The sequence below is a fragment of the Helicoverpa zea genome, chromosome 17 (genome assembly GCF_022581195.2).
Source record: "Helicoverpa zea isolate HzStark_Cry1AcR chromosome 17, ilHelZeax1.1, whole genome shotgun sequence".
Taxonomy (NCBI): domain Eukaryota; kingdom Metazoa; phylum Arthropoda; class Insecta; order Lepidoptera; family Noctuidae; genus Helicoverpa; species Helicoverpa zea.
Genome location: NC_061468.1, coordinates 4,768,594 through 4,792,423, shown reverse-complemented (window position 1 = coordinate 4,792,423; position 23,830 = coordinate 4,768,594). Strand labels below are relative to the sequence as shown.

Here is a 23,830-nt window from a genome sequence, read left to right as displayed (position 1 = left end):
AAAGGGATATAAAAGTATTCCCTGAAGTGGTTTCGCGACAGCATGCTAAGCAAGGCGGGGAGCGTTCAAAAGCTCATTCTATTTGTGTCCAATCATTATGCGCCAACACGCGCCTTTAACTGTGTAACAGTACCCGAGTCGTTTCCGTTTGCCCTCCCCTCTCTTTCTTCTTTATTACCAAGTCATTTGTACACCATATTTAACGAAAATTTGTCTATTTTTAAATGCACCATCATAGGCTAAACAATGTCTAATTTATCACGCTCAATGTCCGGGCAACACTTTTTATTTAATTTTGTCACATATTTCTGATTGTATCTATGATATGTATGAAACACAAAGCCTTGAGCCTATCACCGATGTATCTCTTGAAATCTTCAGTTTTCTTTATGCTGGCAAGTGTCGTCGGACAAAAGCCTCCCGGATTCTTTGACCGCTCTCTTCAGTCTCTTACACTTAGGTATTTTTGGCCAAGTCATCGAGTTTCTTTGGATAGTACACCATAACTATTTTTACACGCTTTTTATTTTATTTCATGAAGCATTTAACATTTATATTTTCAAATGTTCCAAATGCAGCGGTGCCTTCGTGTGCACTGTCGTGTATCACGTGTCATCAATTGATCAGCAATGTAGTACCTATTAACAGCTTATTGACCTTGTCACCTATAAGTTTACAACTAATAGTATGCAGCCAACAATCAATTTTCATGCAATTGCACGTGTTTACAAACATTTGTATACACATGTATATGATGATGTATTAAAATATTATTTGTTTGTTTACAGATGATCAAGATGTGTTTATGAGTGTAGTAGTGGTGGGGAGGCGAGATGGGGCGGGCGAGGTATATCGCGTGCGCTCTGCTCATGCTGTGTCCACTCGCGCTCACGAGGCACGATGACGACTTCGCATTTGACAACAGTGAAGAATTTCTGGTCAGTGCACTCTCATCATGTTACACTTCCTGTCATAACAAACATTCGCATGTACATATGTCTAATACACTGTAGTAGAATACTTAAGCATATTTCAGTCAAAATACGTCGACAAATCATAAACTTCCTCCTACCTCGCTTACCGATTAAGCTATAGAAGCGTAAAGTTTTATGGTTGACCTTTCAGGTTGAATTAACAGCAAACCACTCAGAAATAGCCAAAAATGGCCTAAGAAGGTTATGGGGCGTGCCCGACACATCGGCCTATGTGGGACATCTGTTCCGAATGGAAATCCCAAAAGAAGCTTTTTCGGGAAAAGTACTAGCTTATAAGGTATGTCAAGAGAAGATTCAAACATTTTGATTCGGAGTCCCAAATTGTAGTTAGAAGTTTAGCTCAAGTGTTAATATCTACTTAATTCTAGACCCAGAAATCAAATCGATTAGCAGTCCGTAAGGGAGTCAAGGTTCGTATTTGAGGATCAAATAGCGGGTATGCGTTGCAACATAAGAACACGTATCGTATCCTACATTTCTGTCCTTGGAATCGTACACAACAAGACGTCTGCAGGCACTTAGATTCCATTCGCTCGGCTGAACGCTAAGAGTCCACCATCTCGCGCCGCTGACGCTGTAAAGGCAAACTGGGGCTTTAGTGTGGAGGGCTTATAAACTTTATACAGTGCAATACGCTTGGTGACATTCTGGCCTCATGATGCTATCGACATGTTTGAAATGCTGTGAAAGTGGTTTAAAGGTGCACTTATTTGACATTCAGGTTCGAAGTGAAGGCGGTCGGCGCATGCCAAGCTGGCTGGCCGTGGACTCGAGGCACGGTCTGATCAGTGGCGTGCCCCAGAAGCAGGATTTAGGCACGCACACCTTCACTGTCACCGCGCACGGTAGCACGCGCGGTCTCACTGCTACCGACTCCTTCACTGTTGAGGTTAGTCCACGATACCAGATATTTTTGATGTAGTCGAAGAGTCCTCAACTAGTTTAAAGTATGTCTGAAGTAGCTGAATACATTAAAACTATGCCGCGTACAGTGACATCATAGGAACAGGCGCGTCCTGTGAAGTTCGTGTTCCTGTGTATTAAGGCTCGAGCGTGACGTCATGGCAAAATGCCTTCCCGCTTCCTTTACTATTGAAGTAGTGGAAGTGAGTACTACGCCGCCTCAAGAATGCACTTCCTCATGAATTCTACTTCCCGTGTATACTGGCGTTCCGTGAATTGTGTCCGATGACAACAGATTTTATAAATTATAGTTCGTGTTACTGAATTGTGGTAGTACACAATAATTTACGTCGACGTATATCGTGTACATTGTTGTAATTCATAGTTTTAGCGCTACTAGTCAGATATTAATTATGATTGTATACTTTGCATCAAGATAGCTGTCTAAATATTCTGAAACATGAAGGCACTTGCCAGTAAATGACCTGTTTATAGCTTTTGATACATGTTGTCGCTTTACTGAAATTGAAATACATAAATCAATCGTTTGATTCATCGGTGACAGCTATACATTACCACAGCTATAAAAATTAAAGTATCCGTGTAGATACAATGTTGATATGTGTACTGAATATTTAAGAATATTTTAGTGTGGGGCGGTGCCCTATAAAGTTAGCGACAGTTGGCTTGTCCATGTGGCCATTCAATTATATTATTGGCATTACATTAACCAGCGGGGGTGCGGTGTTATAAATGAATTTTACTTCACAACGACAGCACTTTCATTTGCGACTGTCATTGTAATGTTGGGAGTAAGGATGGTGCGGAAATTATTTTTTATTGATTTTTTATGTTAAATGAAAGTTAAAGGAAGAAAAAGGAGAATATGTGTGTATTTCATTTACTTAATGCAATATTTTTAAGTAGGTATATTTACTATTTTGTATATTTTCCCATATGTATTCTGGCGATAATTATAACTTTTTCATATTATCACCGATCGGTCTGTTACGGCTAAAAATATTGATCGGAAAAGTTAGCTTCTTTGAAATTCACTAGGCTTAGGGAGTTTATTGTCATCAAATATCTACTTGATGGAACTAATGGTTTTTCTTCCTATTCCAGGTGAAGAAAGCCCAAGACAGGCCTCATTCCAAGTACGGGTCATGCGTCGGCGAGGAGAGCCGGCTGGTGCTGGTCATCATGCTGGACGGCTCCTTCCACCGCGTGTCACCGCGGCAGCGGACCCGCGCACTCATGCAGCTCGCCAGCTTTATGGCGCTCGACGGCGTAAGATATTAACTGCACATAAATCATCATGTTGGAGTCAGCTCTTAGTCGGATGCAGCTGAGTAACAGTGTCTAGCGTGAAGCTGCCGCCTATCTGACTTAATCAACTGAATTAAACGAACAATCTGATCACTCTTGCTAAGACTGCTCGTCAGACTTCCTGGCTTCTCACTCTCAATAGAGGCCCGTGGCTCGCTATTTGAGTACACCGACCCAGCTACAATAACTGCGTGAAAAATTATACCTACTCAAAACTCCGTGTGTATTCAAAGCTTATTTAAAAAAAAAAAACTATTTGTGCTCTCAAGGTACCTGTTATTTTTTTACTGTACCTACTTTTCTACTGTCAGATAGAGCCATTCAATCCCTAACTTCACAATATCACGGTGTATATTTGCAGGACGAGTTCTGGATGGAGCCGTACAAGGCGGAGCCTCACGCCGAGACCATCATGAGCGGCGCCGGCTCCTCGCAGCGCAGGCACGGGGACGCCACCACTGCCATCTATCTTAATGTAAGTGTACTAGAAATACCTACTTGACTTCAATTATTCAAAGCAAATCGACCGTCCTGACGGTGTGGTATTCTACAATACAGAATATTACACATTATGGAATGCGATAAAGTATTGAGTATATTATATTCAATCATGTACAATATCTGAATATACACATAAAAATTTCATCGTTCGTCGTCATCTACCGAGCCTTTTCCCAACTGTGTTGGGGTCGGCTTTCAGTCTAACTGGATGCAGCTGAGTATCAGTGCTTTACAAGGAGAGACTGCCCATCTGACCTAATCAGCCCAGTTACCTGAGTACTAGAAACACTTGACGAATAATATTCATGTACAATGTCTAAAATATATACGCATACAAAATCTTATGCGAACACATATTCATATGTTTATCAGTGAACACATCACGCAAATAATATATGAATATCTATTATCCATATACAGCTACTTCATTAAAACTATTTTGGAAACAAAATATGAAGTTATAAATATTAAACGATTTTCAATGTGACCTGTGGGTCACACAGGACCTAAACACACACAATCAAGATACTTTTCGTTCAACCGTGATCAGCATAATGTATACTGATAACATATACCATTAATATTATGAATACAAAAGTTTGTAAGGTAAAAGTAGGTGGTAAGGCTGTATCTGAGTATGTTGTTGCGCTAAAATTAAAGGATGAATGAAACTTTTATCCATGTGCGGGAAGAAAATCCAGTTACATTTTGAAAAAGAAAATTATATTGATCTAAATTTTATCAATTAAATATGCCAATTTGCTTAGCTGTTACAGAGTCAAGAACAAAGCAAGAGCAATATACCTAACCTAGACTCTCCTAGTTATATACACACTTTCTTTCGACATTCCATTTAAAATAAATTGTATAAATCCTTTACATTTTCCAGGTTGGTTGCGGCAACAAACTATGGAATCACCATAAAGTGTTAGTAGCGGGTATCCGAGAGCAAGCGAGGGACGGTACTCTCGCGCACGTGGTTCGGCTGCCCGTCATCGGCTGGCGGCTACTGGCCGTACAACCCGCACCTAGGATCAAACGACAGGTAAATTTGTACTTTATTACTCTGACAATAGGGTTCATTCTTATAAACTTTGTTGGGGAACGACCACAAAGTGTGAGTGGTCGGATTTCGAGAGCAGGCGCGGGACGGTACTCTCGCGCATGTACTGAGGCTGCCCGTCATCGGCTGGCGGCTATTGGCTGTACAACCCGCTCCTAGGATCAAACGACAGGTGAATTTGTACTTTATTACCTTAATAATAGTGTTGAGTCTTCTAAAGACTGTTGGGGAACCGTATATGGAATCACCACAAAGTGTTAGTAGCTGGTCTTCGAGAGCAGGCGCGGGACGGTACTCTCGCGCACGTGGTTCGGCTGCCTGTCATCGGCTGGCAGCTACTGGCCGTACAACCCGCACCTAGGATCAAACGACAGGTATTTTGTACTTTATTGCTTTGATAACAGAGTCTAATTTATGTAAAACTCTACTGGGGATTAATAAATGAAGATCGTTTTGGGTAACTGGACTATTGAGCAAACTATAGAAGGGCACGTTTAGCCTTTTCTGCCATGAGGTAGAACATTTTTAAGTCTACCTGTGTGGTAAAAATCTCACAAGGTGTCCAATAGTAGCTTTGGTTAATTTTACTTTTTCATCTAACTTTCTAAAAGTCAAATAATTTCATTTGAGGCAGCAGCCTTTTTTGCACCTTTTTTGTCTCCAGAAGTCAATTTCGGTGCAGCAACATTTCGCACGAACTATACCAACTTATGAAAAAATCCTCCGTATTCCAGCTGGAAGGCTCAGGCGGCAACAGCTACGACGCGGAATACGACAACGAAGACGACGACGCCGACGCGGACGCCGACTATAGCGGCTACGATGACGGCATCGACGACGAAGACGGCTTCGCCAATCACGACGTCGGCACTGACGTGGTGAGTACGCTCGGGGGTGTTCGGCTGTGCTCGGCTAACTTCGGCAGTGGTTGGCAATGTCACATTAGCGAGCTAACACAGAAGAATTGTCACAATGTTTGGCTGTAACGCGCCAAGAATGTTGGGGTATCGTGTTGCCCAGCTATTACCTGGGCTAAAGAGATCAGATAGTCAACAGTCAGTTTCTACAAAACACGGCTAAAACTGAAATCCGACCCTCTTGGAAGAAGGTTACATGGATGATTGCATATACAATACATATTTCAATGCCTTCTGTAGACTGAAATTTATGTTGACGACATCGGTCGGTTATGTTGGGGTTGGTGGAAGCCGACCCCATATATTCCAACATACATAGTTGGGAAAAGGCTCGGGAGATGATGATGATGAAATCGGTTTCCATATGTTTTTCTTACCAACCTGTCATATAAAGTTTACATTCAGTAGATATCAAAAAATGTGACATTACCAAACACCGCAGAAATAAGCCTTAAATGTTGTGATGTGTATTGTATCGTCGTATTGATTATGATATGAGCCATCATTCTAACATCACCCTAATGTTTGGCTCGTCAATGCAATTAATGTTTCTTTATCAAAATTATTACGGGAATTGAGGAGTTAGCAACTTCTGTCAAAATAAGGTATGGACAATAAAATTGGGTTTTATGTACGCTACTTTCGAAATATGTTGACAGATCTGACGTTAGCTTTATCTGCGCAGTACTTTGAATTTTTAAGAATAAAATTTTCTACCGTGCAGGTGATCAGCTTACTTCAGACTGGCCAAGTTATTTTGAAGATAGTGTATTTTTAGTTGGTCAGTACGTTCTCGGAACTGTAGATATAGTAAACAGTTCCCATTACGTAAATATTAGTCCCGGTGCGAAACTAATTGCTTCATTCATTCCATTTTAACATTTAAATTCAATGGGACGAGGTTAACCATACAGCATTAACATTATTTTCGCGGAATTCAAACATAAATAGCATCATTTGAAACATGACTATGAATCAATATTACCAATGCAAGTCATATTTAATTTAGTGTGGAACTGTCATACATTCTGTTTCTTAGTACTTATGCATCATACGTTTTATTCATTGGGAAATATACTAAAATGTTTTATTGAAATAGCAAATGGTTCGATTAATTTATGTAAATTATACGCCGCAGCTGTGCACAGACGTTGTTTTTTAAATAGCCACGTATTTCCCAAGGAGTAAGCTTAGTCATCCCACATATATGCAATGGAATGCATATCTTGCACTTGACTGTCACCACATCATAGCGGCGTTCGTACTAGGACCACATAGCATGGAATGTTGAATGAAGTACCATTTGATCACCTCAAATATACCAACATTTTCATTTTACCAATTTAAGTTACACCTTACGTTCAAAGTTCCATTTTGTTTTTACGATACAACTCATATAAACCAACATTCATTTGACATCCACATTCACGTCATGGCGACAACTGAAACATAATTAAGTTTTTATTTATAATAATATGAAACATATTGTGAGCTTTGTGTGTGGTTATAACAACGCTTTACAATGCTTGAACATCGCTGTATATAAACAGACTAACTGGAGCATATTAATCGATGCTAAAGCGTATTTGTGTTACGCATGGACTGGGAATATTAAGGATGCGCTTCCATTGTCATTGCGCTCTCAATTTCATTCAAAATTACACTAAAAGTGATATTGTCATATATAGAACACAGAATTTACCATACCTAGGTACTGCATTTTAATCACACTCAATTTATCGAAAGCTTAGATACTTAGATATCCACCTACACTAAGGATATGCTGATGCACTATTAACAAATATTTTTAATAAACACTGCAACTCCTCAAATGCACTTTACACGAGAATGCGTGCCAATTAATTAGTAAATTAATTTTCTTCAAAGTGTGATACTGAAATGTTGATTTAGAGTCTATTGTGCATTGACGGCTACGATGCGGCAATGTTGACTCGATGGTTTCATTGTAAGCTGATAAATTGTCAAGTTAACGGTATCCCTAGGTGCGCTGTCAATTACATAGTTTGTTGCTGTGTTAACTAAAGTCGAGGGACCATCCCCGTTGATGGTCTGACATAAAAAGAAAGGTAGTGGAGGTCGCAGCTTTAGTATCCTCGTCCATGTCGGCATCGGCAATAACCACAGACAGCGCTGTTGGCTACGTGTAAGGGTGGCAGTACTAACGTGCGTGTCCCGCGGCTGCGCCAGGTGGACCCCCTGACCCCCGCCCCCCACCCGCACCGCCACCACCACGGCGACGGCCCCGCCCCCGGCGCGCCACACACCAGCACCGACACGTTTCAGACCGAGAGCGCCGCCCCAGAGCCGACCCCCGCCACCCCGCCCCCCGTGTCCCACTCCCCACCCCCCGACCCGACCCCCGCGCCCGACACACCGGCCCCGCCCCCTCCGCCGAGTGCCCCGCCCACTAGCACGGAGGAAGCCCGCGAGGAGACCACTCCTGAGTTCACAACTTATTCGTATACCACGGAGGTTTGTCGTACCCCGCTGTCGAGTTTACGTGTCATGCATGTGCGTGTTGTGTCCTTACCCGTCGCATGCTACGTGTACTGCTCTATCTTTGTATTACTATTTATTTATGTTAGAAGTGAATTATTACTGCTGGTATTGACTCTGAAGGAGTTAATCTGGAGTTGCCTGCACAACTGCACTTATATACAAATATACATATCTCTTAAATTCTTTGGTCGAGAAGGCGTTATGACTTATTCCACACTGACATACCATACTATCGTTTTCCAAATAACAGTTGTGCAAGTTACCCATCAGTCCTCTAAGAAAACGCTAACCCCTCTAGTAGGTAGGTATACATTTGTTAAATGTTTGTTTTATTTATACAGAAAACGTAAGTCCTTAAAATGTATATATTTTAACGATATTGTGTTTCAGCTATTAACAGAATGTACCCATGTTTTATGTGAAAATATTTTAGTTAGTTTTGGAATGTCTATCTTAGTATTGTTTAGTACCGTTGTATGACTCCAATTATCGACAATGCATTTTAAAACTGGGATTTATTATTTAGTGCATCTGTAGTAATAATTAGACTGTGTTTGTAAACCGTTAGCATGACTGTGATTGAATTTAAAAACTGTACTTTAACAGATACCTCTTTTTGACTAATTAATTAATAGATACATGCAATTACTGATCGCCTACTATGAAGACTAGATACCTCTTAAATATCGAGTAATGATACAATAAGATACGCCTACTTTTACTTGAAAACCCCAGTTCCCTATTTCATAGTAGGCGACAACTACAAGTCACACACAGACAGTGACTAACAGCACATAGTTTCAACTGTACACTTCACACAACCACAACTTTCTTACGCACACATACTCAACTTATATCTCTTCCTACAGCATAACGAAGTGGGCATTACCGCACTGTCGGCCTCGCCGTCCGACAACAACAGTGTTAACATGTCGGTCCCACCAACTCTGCCTGTCAGCCCACGACGCATGGGAGTAGATTCCTTCGCCCCCGTCATACTACAAGAAGAAACCACCACCTTAGAACCGGAATTGGTAAGTATTCACCACTTGTCTATCACTCTAACCCACCCAAAATTAAACTAATCGTGTGCGAGTTGATTTTATTTAACATCGGGTTTGAAGGGTTTCACGGTTCATACCCATTAGAGTAACTTGTCTGTAAATATGTTCTCGACTAATCTATGACGTGTAGACAACGAATTTATTGCTTTAGATCAATATTACATATAAGTTATGTATAGTTTGGTTCTGCATTCGGATATATAAATACACTAAAATGCATTGGGGTCTTTATTCTATCTTTCAAAGACTAACTCTTTGTAAATACATTTCAACTATACATTTCTGTACAAACAAATCTGGTCTCTATTTACGTTGTCTTAACGTCTATATTTCACAACACATCGTGTGAGCGTCCGCATGGCACTTTCAGCAAACCGTAATAATCCGTGAGTCTACCGAACTGCACGAGCTGTCGTCATCGACGGAGCTGGTGACGTCACCGTCCCCGTCGCCGCAGCCCGAGGCGCCGACCACGCCGCCCCCACCCCCCACCACTTCTCCGACGCCGACTACCGTGCCGACTACTGCGTCCACAACCACTTCGACTACGACAACTACACAAGTTCCGACGACTTCTAGAACTACTACATTGATGGCGCCATTGCCCCCTACGATGACCACGCCTGAGTCCATTTTGGACGAACTCACTCATCAGGTCCGTATTACAATTAGAATTTGGACCTCATATTTAGCACTATATGAACTCGAGCTCTGGGCTGCACTTCATCGGATGCACGTTATTGATAGAATTTAAACGTGCGAAGTAAAAAAGTAACATCCTAACTGTCTTCGAAACAAATGGGATGTAAAACTCAAATTGGAAATATAGTACCTTGTCAGTGCAAATAAGCTTGATGCTTATAAGTAAGTACGTATACCCCCTGTAGCATACAGTATCATCACACCCTGTATCATTCATCCAGTGGGCTTATTCGCTAACTTCCGGATAGTCAACCGACAACGTCATACATTGGTATTCTGTATCGTACAAAGTGAAAATCGTTTTACGGTTGCTAACGCAAAAACTACGATGACTATAAGTAGTATAGTAACACATGACAACTCTATTTTTTATGGACTATTATAATGCAAAGGTGGAAAGACCTTTTTAGCATCACATAACCACGTTTGAGAGAACGCTTTATTTTTAGCGTTTTATACATATATAATAATTTGTGGTAATAGGTAAGGTTGGCAGTTAAAAATCAGTATTAATTTTCTAGTCTGTGTGAACTTTTGGTGTTTGAAATTTCGTATGTCGAACAACATTTTCAGCGGTTTCACCCGTGACTCGTGGGATCACCCGCAGTGATTGAGTTTCGTGAAATCCGTTCATAGTGGATGTCTTCATCATATAAGGAACCTGCCAAATTATCAGTGTTGTGATTGATCAGTGATTGTTAATTAGTTTTTATATTAAAAAAGTCTTAGTTAGAATTATAATGACATTTGATTTAATTTAAATCTATAATCTCAGGAAGTACTAGTCCGATTTGAAAAAAATGTTCAGTGTTAGATAGCCCATTTATCGAAGAAGGCTTATAGGCTACTTTTTATTCGGTTTAGTGTAAAGTTTCCCATGGGATGCGGGTGAAACCGCTGACAAAAGCTAGTTGTAAATAATCTTGTACTAAAGGTAGGTTCTATGAATAAACAGCGTTTATAAGTCTGAACTAGTTTTATTTTAGGTTCCTTATTATTTTTTTATTTTTATTTAAATCAGGCATCTCATCATTATAGCATTAAAATCTATACTTATAATAAATCTGTAGAGAGGTCAATTCTGTACATTGAATATATTTCCAAAATAACTATTAGGGGGTGATTAGTGATCGATACTGATGCCAAAAATGCAATCAGTAAAATTTTTGTCTGTCTGTCTGTCTGTCTGTCTGTCTGTCTGTCTGTCTGTCTGTATGTTCGTTATGGAAACAAAAACTACTGGACGGATTTTAATGAAACTTGGCACAAATATTCTTCATACTCCTGGGCAGGTTATAGGATACTTTCCATCACGCTACGACCAATAGGAGCAGAGCAGTGAAGGTAAATGTTGGGAAAACGGGAGAAGTTACTCCATTTTTTAAGCTTCCGTCGCGTGTGCAGCCTTAATGGTTACAGCTACACAGAAACCATGTACGACGGAAATATTCTTCATAAAATTATGTAAAAAATATCCCATGGCAGCATATGTCTATCTTTTATGGTTGACTCGTACTATGGTTGACACGTAAAACTCTCGGTAGCTTAGCAGTTCGGAGCTTTCTGATTATATTTGTCTACTATTTCGTTTATGACACTCTCACTCACTCTAATTAAACATAGTTAACAGTATTATCTATTAATTTAAAAAAGAATGATTTAAATCGGTAAAGAAACACCAAAGTTATACATGAAAAACGGTAATAAGCCACCGCGCGTGAATACTGAATCACGCACGCCATAAGGATCATTTTTGTGCAACGGTCGCCGCGCTCGACGCGACTCGCGGCGCGGTGGCTGCGCGAGCTTCATACAATATTTGGCTGTTGGTGCGATTGATGCGAATAGACGTTCAGAGCGTTCAACCTTATTGCGCGATTTTTAGGTTTTAAATAATTTATTTTTAACTTTTTTTTGTTGTTATTTTATAAAATAGGTTGGTATCTATTAGTTATTTTTGTGTTTAAATATTCGTTCAAATTACAAATTATTAATAGTTTACATTTTATTACTTAAAGAAGCAGTAAGCACGCATAGATTTAGATAATTGGAGGGGCTGGTGTTTATTATTTCTTCCTCTCTTTGCACAAAGTCCGACTCTAACGCGGACGAAGTCGCTGGCAGAACTAGTAATACATATTTTATATAAATAACTTATAACTAATGAACAGGAAGTGTCGGCGTCGTGTTACGCTGCGAGGTGTCGCATAGCCTTCCTTGATTTAGGAGTACCTAATACTCATTTAAAACATATTTAGATACTCTTAAGCCACGTAGAGAACTGTAGCACGTGGCCACGCTTCCAATTTGGCGACGTTGCCAAACCGTCGCCAAGCGAGAGTTAGGTAGGTACCACACATTTCAATATTAACTGCTTGGATACGTAGTCGCCATTGGCGTCTTGATGAGGTCTTAGTTTTCTTTTTCTGAATAAAAAAACGGTTGTCTGTAAAGTCGGTTTACTGACGATAGTCGAACGTGACAACGTCATAAGAAATTGATCGTCAGATGTCGAACGTTGCCGAACGCGGAGGCCGATCGTGCCTCTTTGTTGCTCGTTGCGTGCTCTCGCTTGCACTTCAAGCCTTAAACGGAACGCCTCAGAGCGAGGTAACGCCGCATGAGTCATGTTTTTTCGTGCGTGCAGCCGGCTCCATCGATTTATAAGACGTTGTCACGTCAAAACATAGAAAGAATAACTAAGATAATACGTCATCAATAAAACGTAACACTAAGCATCTGCTTAGCATTCCCCAACTATATCGAGGTCGCTTCCAGTTTAATCGGATTTTGCATCGTTTTACTTGGAGCGACTGCCTATCTTACCTATCAAACCAGTTACCTGGTCAACACAAAACCCCTTGGTAAGACTGGTTGTCAGATTTTCTAGTTTTCGACTAACCGTAATTCAAACTCAAATTAAATATTTTTAGTTTAAAATAGGCCCATAACCAAATTAAATATTTTTAGTTTAAAATAGGCCCATAAAAGTTCAACAAGCTCTCGAGAAACGTCAAGCTAGTTGCACAATTCCAAGGATTGCAGGTCAGGCAAGTACTAACGCAACTTTTCTAAGTTTGTATGTACTTTCTAAGTATATCTTGGACACCAATGGCTGATAAAAAGGTGAAGGAAAACATCTTGAGGAAACCTGGATTCTGAAGTCACCAACCCGCATTGAGCAAGCGTGGTGATTAATGCTAAATCCTTCTCCGTGTGAGAGGAGGCCTCTGCCCAGCAGTGGGACGATAAAAAACAGTGAAGAACTCTTTGTGCTAATAAACAACGCCAACGATTCTTCAATACCTATGCAACGCTCAACAGTATTGCGAACTTTGCAATGCAGTTTGGTGTAATGTTTCTCTGTTGAACCGAGAGTAGGCTCTGATATAGGTGTCATCATCCAAGGCATGCATATCCAGAATCATCTGAAATTTAAATAATATAAGTAATATACTTGTTATATTTTAAAATACTTGACAAATTCAATCCAAAATATTGTATAATTAATAATCAAGAATGCTCCCCATTTCTTTCCAATCCTTCTGGATACAATTAAATGCTGCATTGGTTCCATACAAATAAATCATGTGATGGACCTCCATAGGATGTATCAATATGCAGTATTTGCAAATTCGCATCACAAAAAAGTTTGTGAATAAACTATTATTATTAAAAAAAACTGCAACATTTTATACAAAAGAAAAAAAAATGAACATTAAACAATGTGTCCATACTCACCAGCAAAACTTTGACCTCGATGATTTGAGATGTGACATCGATGGCGCAATGATCACCATGCCGCATTCCCGAACTTGAGGTCCCAGGTGCGATACACTTTACGAATGTATGGTAACTGTCAATGGAGTTAGCGAATAAGCCCACAGGTGTAGTTCATTCACTTAGTACTAAACTAACTACTAGGAATGTGTGTGAGTTTAGTTCAGTTTGGGATTGGCGGTCTTTGGGTTTCATTAAACATTAAAATCATTAATTGGCTCTATGGTATGAAAATAACTAAAACTTAAAAAAAATTAAGTGTCTGGTATTCTTTATTTTCTAAATTTTATTCAGTGTAGTGTATATTCTACCATTTCCATCTTCCTAAATTATTTTCTTGGTTTGGAAAAGTCAACTGTAAATTCTTCCATAATTGATAAAATATGTAGGTAAATGTTTGCTGTATTTTTTTTTTATTTTAATAAATCCTTCAATGATTTCTGACAAATTGGCCGATCTTACAGGAACCGAACCCCACAGAGGGTAAGAGCACGATAAGCGGCGTAACGACAGAAACAGTGACGTGGGCTCTGCCTATCAACCAGCCGCCCACGCTCAAGCACCACATGAAGAAACTGGCCATCACTGCTGGAAAAGCTTTCAGGTAAGATATATAAAAAACCTAAGTTACTTGTGTAATACACCTCATCATCTACCTACGTGCCTACCTTGTTCCCAATGTTGGGGTCGGCTTCTCGTCTAAGCGAATGCAGCTGAGAACTAGTGTTTTACAAGGAGTGACTGCCTAACTTAGGTGCCTCACTTAGGTAACTTACCTGTGTGTGGCACCCATATAACAATGTTTCACAAGGGGCTACCATCAGATCCCCTTCCCTGACTTGCTAAAATCCACTCAAATTCTTTCTGGGGCACAGCGAGTCCCCAGGACTTCGGGTGTCGGGAGTCGGTTTGTCTTTCTCACAACCCTCAATGCTTCGCCTGAATTCATCTCTATAAACACCTCTGGTACACCGTTGCCACCTTACGGCAAGAGAAAATGTAACAAAGGAACTGACTGATCCGCCCTACGATTGTTTGCAGGTACATAATCCCGGCGGACCTGTTCACGGACCCGGAGGAGGGCAGCAACTTGACGTTCACGATGTACGAGGCGGAGAACGTGCCGCTCAGCAACAACTCCTGGATACAGTTCATCCCTGCTGCGCGCGAAGTTTATGGATTGTGAGTACAAACATATTGATGTCTTAGTGATTCTAAATCTAATTTATGTATTGAGTATTGTTTAAAAATAATGAGTATCTACTAGAGTAATGAGTAGGTATTAATTTCTAGATAGAAGCTTGTGAGCCTCTCGCAGGCTAAGTGTCAATTTCACTTTTCAAGAAAAGTGTCCACTTTACAGTATGGCTTTTATTATTTTTGTAGTTTATGTAACTGATGTCAAGCCGTGTAAATCATTAAATTAATAAAATTATCATTATGGATATATGTTTTAATGATTTAGGGTGACAACAACACAACAGCATTGTAGCGAAGTTTTTGATTTCCATCCTTCGAAATCTGATAAAGCCCAATTTTGTTTCCTCCAGGCCGTTAGAAGCCCATGTATCTCGCTGGAACTTCATAGTCGAAGCTCAGGACAGCGAAGGACTGGTAGCTCGCGGCCCCTTAGACATCACGGTGCAGCAACACAAGAGCGGCCGCACCATTAACCACCAGTTCGTCATGGAGTTCAAGCTTATCAAGGAGTATAACAACGCCATCGATTGGCAAATACGAGCTTTGGAAGGAATTGTGAATCTCTTCAGAGATACCGATATGGATCACCTGACTGTGCTCAATACGACTCAGAATGGGGATATGTGTGAATTCGTGTGGACTAATGATACGCTTCCGAAGGATCCTGCTTGCCCTATGGATGATATTAAGAGGTTGATGAAGGTAAGATTGATTCGAAACGTTAGATAGGTATGCAAAGAATAGGAAGGTTGACTAAAAAAGAAAAAAATATTTTATTCAATTTAATAATCACTTATTTATATAAGTAATCAAATAATATTTTTACAATAACGCATTAAACTTCGAGTGACAGGGTTTTCAGTGCCATAAAAGTATACACGATGCCCATGTTTGTCATTTGTCAAAGCTGTGCCCAATATTTTTGGAGTAAGTGATGACTCCGTTCGTTCCTTGTCCACAAAATGACCACATTTTAGCGACGCTCGTTTCTTAGAAGATTTTTTATTACGACATCTCATATAGTTATTTTATTCTCCATGTTTATAAACATTTTATCTTCTAGATAATGGAATCAGACACGGACCCCGGTGGCCCCTCAGCCGGCCTAGTCCGGGCCATGCAACCAGAACTGAAGGCCGGCGGTGTATCGTGGCGGGGCCGCGGGCCGTGCGCGGCGACGCCGGCGACCCGGGCGCCCGACACGTACCCGCCCGTCACGCGCAACCAGGTCGACCATCTCACTGCTACCGTCGGACATCTGCTCGTCTATAAAGTGCCTGAGGTAAATAAAACTGTTTCTATAATCATGTTATAAGTTATAAGGCTGAAGTTTGAGCGTTTTAGTCTGATTTAATTCTTTACTTAAACATGGCACCGTAATTGTTGTCCAACTGTGATAGTTAAGGTGCATCTAGACGTAATGGTAATGTTGTCAAATAATGGAATTAATTGAAAGGACACCTAACATTATACGCAGACAACACCTGCCTTCCTGCCCTGTCCTGCCACATCTTTTATTTCAACAAGACATTATGGCTGATGCTCAAAAAGATCTGGACCTACTTAACGAGTGGTTAAAATATAACTTACTAACTATTAACCCGTCAAAAACATCATTTATGATCTTTTCGGCAAAAAATAAACGGCTTCCTGATTTCTCCCCTCTTACGATAGATGGAGAAGTGATTAAGCGATCCAGTCACGAAAAATACCTCGGGTTGTGGGTAGATGACAAACTTACGTGGAAACTGCACATAGACCACGTCAAAACAAAACTAACATCACTATTAGGAGCATTAAGAAATATTAGAAACTGTCTACCAAAGAAAGTACGACAAATTATATATAACTCTCTAATAAAATCCAACTTGGAATACTTAATCGAAATATGGGGATCAGCCCCTAAATCAAATCTGAAATCACTACAAAGACTACAAAATAAAATTATCAAAATACTATTTGATTATCACTATCTATACCCAACAACAAAACGAAAAAAATTACGAAAAAACAAACCTACTAAATCTGAAACAACTTTACACATTCTACACCTTTTTTTTTTAACGTTATCAAAAATTAGCGTGGGTTAGCAGCGGTGAGGGAGTGTCAGACTCTTACTGACTAAAAACCGTCGTGTTCCGTCGTAGGCCTTTTTATGTGCTAGGGCCGCAGTATCTCTTTCGAACAACCCGCAGCCCCGGCAGGCCTTGGCCCTATTGGGCCCCGCTGGGGTTGCTGACATCTCTTTGAGGAGCGCGTGGAACAACGCGCGCTGTCGACACGGGTCTGTCGTCTAAGCAGAGGGACGATGAGCCACCCGAACTCACCGCCCAGACCCACGCCTACGGTGCCGGGAGTCGTCTCGCGACACCCGGCGCCCGTGGTGTCTACCTGCTCCAGCGCGGCGGCCGGGATGAGAGGTGCGAACTCTCTGACGTTCCGCCGCCTCCTTCTCGAGCATGACTGCTTCGCAGAAGGAGGCGACGGCATCCCATTCCCTCTCGCCCCGGACCATGGCCTGAACCAGGGCCGGACGCGAGAGGTCGCCGCTGCCTAAAGCCTCGACGAGGACCCGGCGGTGCCCTTCCCACGCAGGGCACTCCTGGACTGTGTGGTCCACCGTGTCCTCGGGGCTATCCGCACAGTGGTGACACCCGGGCGCCTCCTCTCGACCGATTCGATGCAGATACCTCCCGAAACAACCGTGTCCGGTGAGGACCTGCGTCATGCGGTACGTGAGGGCGCCGTGACTCCTCCCGAGCCACTCCTCAAAGAGGGGACTTTGGCCGCCACTATGGTGGCGTGCCCTGCACTGGGTTGCGACAGTCGCTCCCTCCAGGCCACCATGACATCCCGCCGGAGCTCTGCCCGCTGCGTGACAACTTGCCGCGGCAACGGGACACATTCTACACCTGCATTCTTATAAAAAAAAAAATATCACGAATTCTACACAATCAAACATTCAAATACGTAAAAAGACAACAACATACAATACCAAAAGCAAAAACAGGTTTCAACTAATGACTGCAAGAGCACGAACTAACTACGGCAAAACAACAATACTATTTGAAGAAGCACGACTGTTCAATGATTTACCGGAAGAAATAAAGAAGTGTGAAAGTATTAATATATTTAAATCTAAATTAAGAAAACATATTTGTAACCGATGACGTGATCAACGTGCCAGATGCGGACATGTAAATTATCTTGAAATGAACTATTTGTATCTCATTTTAAGTGAACTGTAATTGTTCTTATGAGAATAAATTCTTTAAACCTAACGTAATTGTCTGTCCATTACAAAACTATTTTACTGACACTGACCTGTGAACAATCCGGATGGATGCAATTGCTATATTACTATTGCCCGTCTAGACGCGCCCTTAAGTCATAAATAAAATTAATGAATAAACACATGAATGTGCTTATCATCTGTATAAGCCAGAATTACCTTTTATTTTAGTGTCACACACATTATTTTATTTAAAATTAAAAGTAGTAGATATACCTATTTCTACCAAACAACTTATACAAAAACACACACTTATCTTCTCAGGACACATTCTTCGACCCCGAAGACGGCGGTACTCGTAACTTGGCGCTCTCACTCCGGTACAGCGACCGCACGGAACTACCGGCGGGACACTGGCTGCAGTTCGACGCCAAGAATCAGGAGTTCTATGGTCTACCTGCGCCTAGTGATGAGGGCAGTGTGTCTTATCAGTTGGTGAGTAATACACATACCTATATTTATTCGTACTGAACAATTATGAGAACACTGCTAGTGCCGTCATTTGAATATTTTTAATGCGTCAACATTATGTAGGTACATACAGTTAGTTAGAAATAAAAATTTTGAATTTGTCTTATTTATGTCAGTAATAAAAATATAAGTTTTTTTATGTGTGACTAATGCATTATGTACCTTTGAAACATTGCCTCAAGTTTTACTTATAGTGCAGTATAGAAGTTTAATTTCACGAAAGCTGGTGAGCCATACTTTACCAGATATGTGTACATTCATTAAATAAAAATCTATAGATACTATAGTTTAGAAAGTCTTGATGTTACCACTGCAACAGTATTTGATCTTTATATCGATATCTTTTGTCTATCCCTCTTACTAAGAATTATTAAATGCATTCCAGATTGCGGAAGACTCAAGCAAGAAGAGCGCGTACGACAGTTTAATAGTAGAAGTAGCGAAGGCGCCCACCATCAGACCGACAGTGGAGTTCCAAATGACCATGGAGTATCCATTCCCCATGCTTGCTTACGATGCTAACAACAAACGCAAGGTTGTCGAGAAGTTGGCAGCACTGTTCGGACAGAAGGAGACTGATAATATCAGGATACAAAGTATCACTAATAATCCTACTACTATTATATGGTGAGTTGAAAAACTAAATAAGTATTTAAAGTAGTTATTACTAAACAGAAGATATAGGACTATCGAAATACCATTTTTATCGGCTATCCACAAATTTGGTAAATAAGCAGGCATTGTTTGGTAAATAAGCAGGCATTATTTGGTTTGGTTAATTTAATAATTTGGTCCTTATGGCTCTCCAAATATGTTGGTCCTGGACCTTACGTAATTTGTAAGTTATAGAATTTGAACCTAACATCTACTTATTCTCTTTGAAAATTTAATAATAATTATTGATATATAATTGATAATTGTACTAATCGATATCTCTGTCTCCCTTTCAGGTACAACACAAGTCTACCAATGGACAGATGCCCCAAAAAGGAGATTGAGGAACTACGCAAAATGATCATAGTAGACGAGCGGGGCTCCATGGGCGGTGCTCTCAAAGAAAACGTCGACCACGTTTTTGACAAAGACCTTAAAGTCATGTCCATAAGGTTGATTCCTCTCGGTCTTTGCGCTGAACAAAATACTAAGATACCGAAGACTACAATACAAGTGCATCCTGGATCTTCGAGCTCGCAGAACAATAAGGCTAGCAATGCAGCCGACCCGAACTATTTAGTGACGTTCATAATACCGGCTGTTGTGATCGTGTGTATGATACTGCTGGCTTCTATCGTCGCCTGTGTGCTGTATAGGCGAAGGAGAACAGGTAAATTGTTATAGAATCTATTTCTGGACTTGTTTGGTTAGGTGTGCATTAACTAATAAAAAAAAATTAAGGAGTCGGTACACAGTTTTGAAATAGCAGTGGCGGATCTACCGTATTTGACACTGTGGCCATTACACAAATTTTCTTGTGTCGTTACATTTCTTTTTAAATCTATACTCCCCATAAAAATTCCCTTATGTACTATTCCTATGTACATACTCCATCATTTACACTCTTATATACTGAATTCGAATTTTAAACATTTCTGGACGGCTGGGTCCGCCCCTGTTAACAAGGACAGGTGTAAAAAATGCAAATTATTTATACATAGAAGATAGAACGAGGTATAACTAACATCCAGTTTAATTCTGTAGGAGGTGACAATGCTTGAATAATAAGGTGATTTAAAACAATACAAAACAATATTAGTGTTCCACATTATTTTGATTAAAGTTCATTGCTTTCACGTATTGGAAAAACGGTCAAAATTGTGCGCTAAATAACGTATAACAATAATCCCACAGTATCGCTTGCCTTTGCCAGAACACACCAAGGATTTAACTAATGAATGCTTGTTTCATTGCTATAAAAATATGTAAATACAAAGGTTTCGGATATGAAATGTCCTTACACGGTCCACCATCTAAGATACTCTGTTCAAAATAAGAATATTCACAAATTCATAGCACACTTATCATATCGGCTCAAAATTAAGCACAGGACGCAGTCAGCGCTCGCTTTTGATGTACCGTTCTCCTAATGTCGAACGTAATAATATGTATTTCCAGGTAAAATGAGCGTGGGAGACGAAGAGGAGCGGCAGGCGTTCCGGTCGAAGGGCATCCCCGTCATCTTCCAGGACGAGCTGGAGGAGCGCGGCGACGCCGAGCCCGTGCACAAGAGCCCCGTCATCATGCGCGAGGAGAAGCCGCCGCTGCTGCCGCCCGCCCCAGACTACCGCGCCCACGACGACGCGCCCTACCGCCCGCCGCCGCCCTTCGCCGCCTCCCGCACCCCGCCCCGCCCCAAGGCCACGCCCACCTACCGCAAACCTCCCCCATACGTCCCCCCTTAAGTCCTCCACACCGCTCACCCCCCGCCCGCCTACTGTGTACACGATCCGACTTCAATCTTGCTTGTGACGCCACTACTCTGGGGGTCGTAGTAACTGTCACCATAGTGAAGTAAACATTTACGAAAACTTTCGATTATTATTATTAAATAAACTGCGATATTTGTTAAAACTAGTCGACGCGAGCACAAGCAGTTATTTTCTTCGATTTATTTATTATCTAACTCTCGCGAGCTGTCTTCTAATATGAAAACTATTCGGCAGCATTTACGCACTTAAAATGAGATGCATTTATAAATTAGTTAGGGGAATAACCCAAAGTCGACAAAACAAGGAATTGTGCACAGTTTAATGTGACTACGAATTTCTTATAATAATGTAAGTACGTCACGAAATATACCTGAGAACTAGAGGGTTGGACGTGATGTCGATTTTTTCAATTATGTAAAAACTGGAGACTTCACAAAAATTAACTAGTGTTATTGTTGAAGTAGATGATGTTACATTAGCTCTTAGAATAAGCCGAAGTTCAATCGAATGTGTGAATGGTTTCGTATAAATTTTAAATCGTTTACAAAATGGCAAACAGAGAGAATTATGTGACCAACACGAATACTATTGAACATTGTGAAATAAATGCTCTTTATATTCGTGATCTAAACAACAATAATCATTATTTGATCGGAAGGATTTACGTTGACACATTGTCAATTACCTATACTACAACTTATTTATTTGCTAAAGTACCAAAACAACAGTAATCAAAGTGTTTGGCTAAAAATGTGCCATTGTTTCACAGTTGTTATTTAATGTAATTTAAAATAAAACATATCGAAAGTGTAACATTTTAGCCTTTAGCGTAGATCTTCCATACACGTTATATTTATAGGTAGTGCGTGTGTGTGTGAAGTACATTTGAGGTAACTATTGAGTAGGCGCCGATGACGTCACAGTCTGACCGCCATTTTAACGAATCGCTGTTTATAATGCATGGTTGATCAAGATTAGCTGGTGTGTAAACTGAATTACAATTAACATACTATTGTAATGAATATACAACTGACTCTAGTTATAGGCTACGAATAGATATTTTTAAGGATGGAATATCATTTTGTACTTGTCTAATATTACCATAGTTGTAAGGTTAACAAATTGTGTAAACTTAGGGACTTGAACGAAATGAGCTATAATGATAACTTTTCCTTTGGATGTATTTTTTTCTACTGTATACTCATTTAGAGTTTTGCATTTATAGATCTTTTTAGTGTTATTAATATACAATTTTATAGGCCAGCAACATTCATGCTTTCATTTTCCTATATTTGTTTCTCAAGTTGTGTAATAGGAGTACTTAAAAGTCCATTTAAGACCATACCTAATTAATTTCATTGTTTCATACTTATCCATAGTAGCTATTTCATTTTCTTTAAAACATTCTAATTATAAACGCACATAATTTATGTAATTAATGAGCTTTTTATTTTAAATAAATAAAAATTGGTCTAGTTCTGATGTTTCATTTTCTCGAATCATTTATCTACTACTTTTTTCTGAATTTCCTCATCGGAAATTGAAACTGCTACATCGATGAGTGCTGTGCAGCAACAGGCCGCTAACCCCTGCTTTTTGAAAGGGATTATCTGGTAACAAACCGAAACATAATTCTTTCCTGGTAGGAAAACTGGAAATAATACTGTATCATCCCGTGTACTGCGTAATCCCTACCACAATCTACTTACTTCAATGACAATGCCAACTGTGCACCCGTGTCTGCGCAAAATGCTCGTGTACCATAATATGTCCTGCGCAGTTGACTGTTGACTCCTTATATGACAACAGCCGCCGTTGCCGACAATCGGCTAGGTTCACAATCGGTTAGGTCGGGTAGGACATCATGCTATATAACTGTTCGTAGCATCATCAAAATGGCCAATTCATTCTCTTGCAAACATAGACATAATACTAGTAAACAGGACTGCGCACCTTTAGCCAAAAAACGAGCCGAGTGAAACAGTTAGTACCGAGGCCGTCTGTCCCTTTCTAATAGGGTGACTATGAGATTAAGCTAGGTGAGACAAATCCGAATTTGCTAAGATTATTAAACACAGATTGGTATTGAAATTTTAACTTACGCAGTTTGTGACCTTAAAATACTAATATAGGCTTTTAATAATTAGCGGGAATTAGCAGTATAAAAGCAGGGAGATTCGAAGTGAAGACTATTTTTTTTTTGTATTTTTGCTTAACATATAGACTGCTGAGCCGTTTATGTCGCCATTCTTCATTTTTTGGGAAGCTATAACAATAGTACAACAGTTTTAATATCCATCACCCATATTTTGACTCATTACAAGAATTCATGGGCACCCTAGTTGTTTGATTTACGAAAATGTTATTATTAGCTAACCTGTGGAACGATGTGGCGCAAACGTGTGCGCAACAAAAAATGTTGTGATCAACAGTTTTATCTTCCCAAAAAAACAATTGAATCACTTATATTTTTATCTTATTTTAACAATTGTAAGTCAACAAATTAATAACAATCGCATTAATTTATTCGTATTTATTCTTAAAACATAAACAACATAAATTTTTATTTTGCTTTTTTTTATTTTCTAGCGGTAACCCTGAACATTCTTGGCGCGTAATCAGCATTTAAAATTTTGTTTATATTTTTTGTATTAAATCAATTTAAAC

The 23,830-nt window shown here is 40.1% G+C and overlaps 1 protein-coding gene across 6 annotated transcripts in view; it reads left to right on the top strand.

Annotated features, from left to right (window-relative positions):
- The window catches only part of LOC124637951 (dystroglycan 1), an 81,339-nt gene extending 58,701 nt beyond the window's left edge, over positions 1–22,638 (top strand). For 3 of the 6 annotated variants that reach the window (XM_047174695.1, XM_047174697.1, XM_047174698.1), the window contains 18 exons: positions 789–938; positions 1,126–1,272; positions 1,364–1,405; positions 1,717–1,884; positions 3,024–3,188; positions 3,589–3,702; positions 4,618–4,773; positions 5,526–5,669; positions 9,098–9,262; positions 9,663–9,947; positions 14,239–14,378; positions 14,816–14,956; positions 15,325–15,676; positions 16,038–16,256; positions 18,531–18,701; positions 19,123–19,364; positions 19,688–20,061; positions 20,850–22,638. In XM_047174695.1, the coding sequence (XP_047030651.1) occupies positions 834–938; positions 1,126–1,272; positions 1,364–1,405; positions 1,717–1,884; positions 3,024–3,188; positions 3,589–3,702; positions 4,618–4,773; positions 5,526–5,669; positions 9,098–9,262; positions 9,663–9,947; positions 14,239–14,378; positions 14,816–14,956; positions 15,325–15,676; positions 16,038–16,256; positions 18,531–18,701; positions 19,123–19,364; positions 19,688–20,061; positions 20,850–21,136 (3,417 nt within the window). In that variant the 5' untranslated portion in view covers positions 789–833 and the 3' untranslated portion in view covers positions 21,137–22,638. The remainder of the gene's footprint in view (positions 1–788; positions 939–1,125; positions 1,273–1,363; positions 1,406–1,716; positions 1,885–3,023; positions 3,189–3,588; positions 3,703–4,617; positions 4,774–5,525; positions 5,670–9,097; positions 9,263–9,662; positions 9,948–14,238; positions 14,379–14,815; positions 14,957–15,324; positions 15,677–16,037; positions 16,257–18,530; positions 18,702–19,122; positions 19,365–19,687; positions 20,062–20,849) is intronic. The other 3 variants (XM_047174699.1, XM_047174700.1, XM_047174701.1) reach the window with 2 other exon arrangements.
- The last annotated feature ends 1,192 nt before the right edge of the window (positions 22,639–23,830 follow it).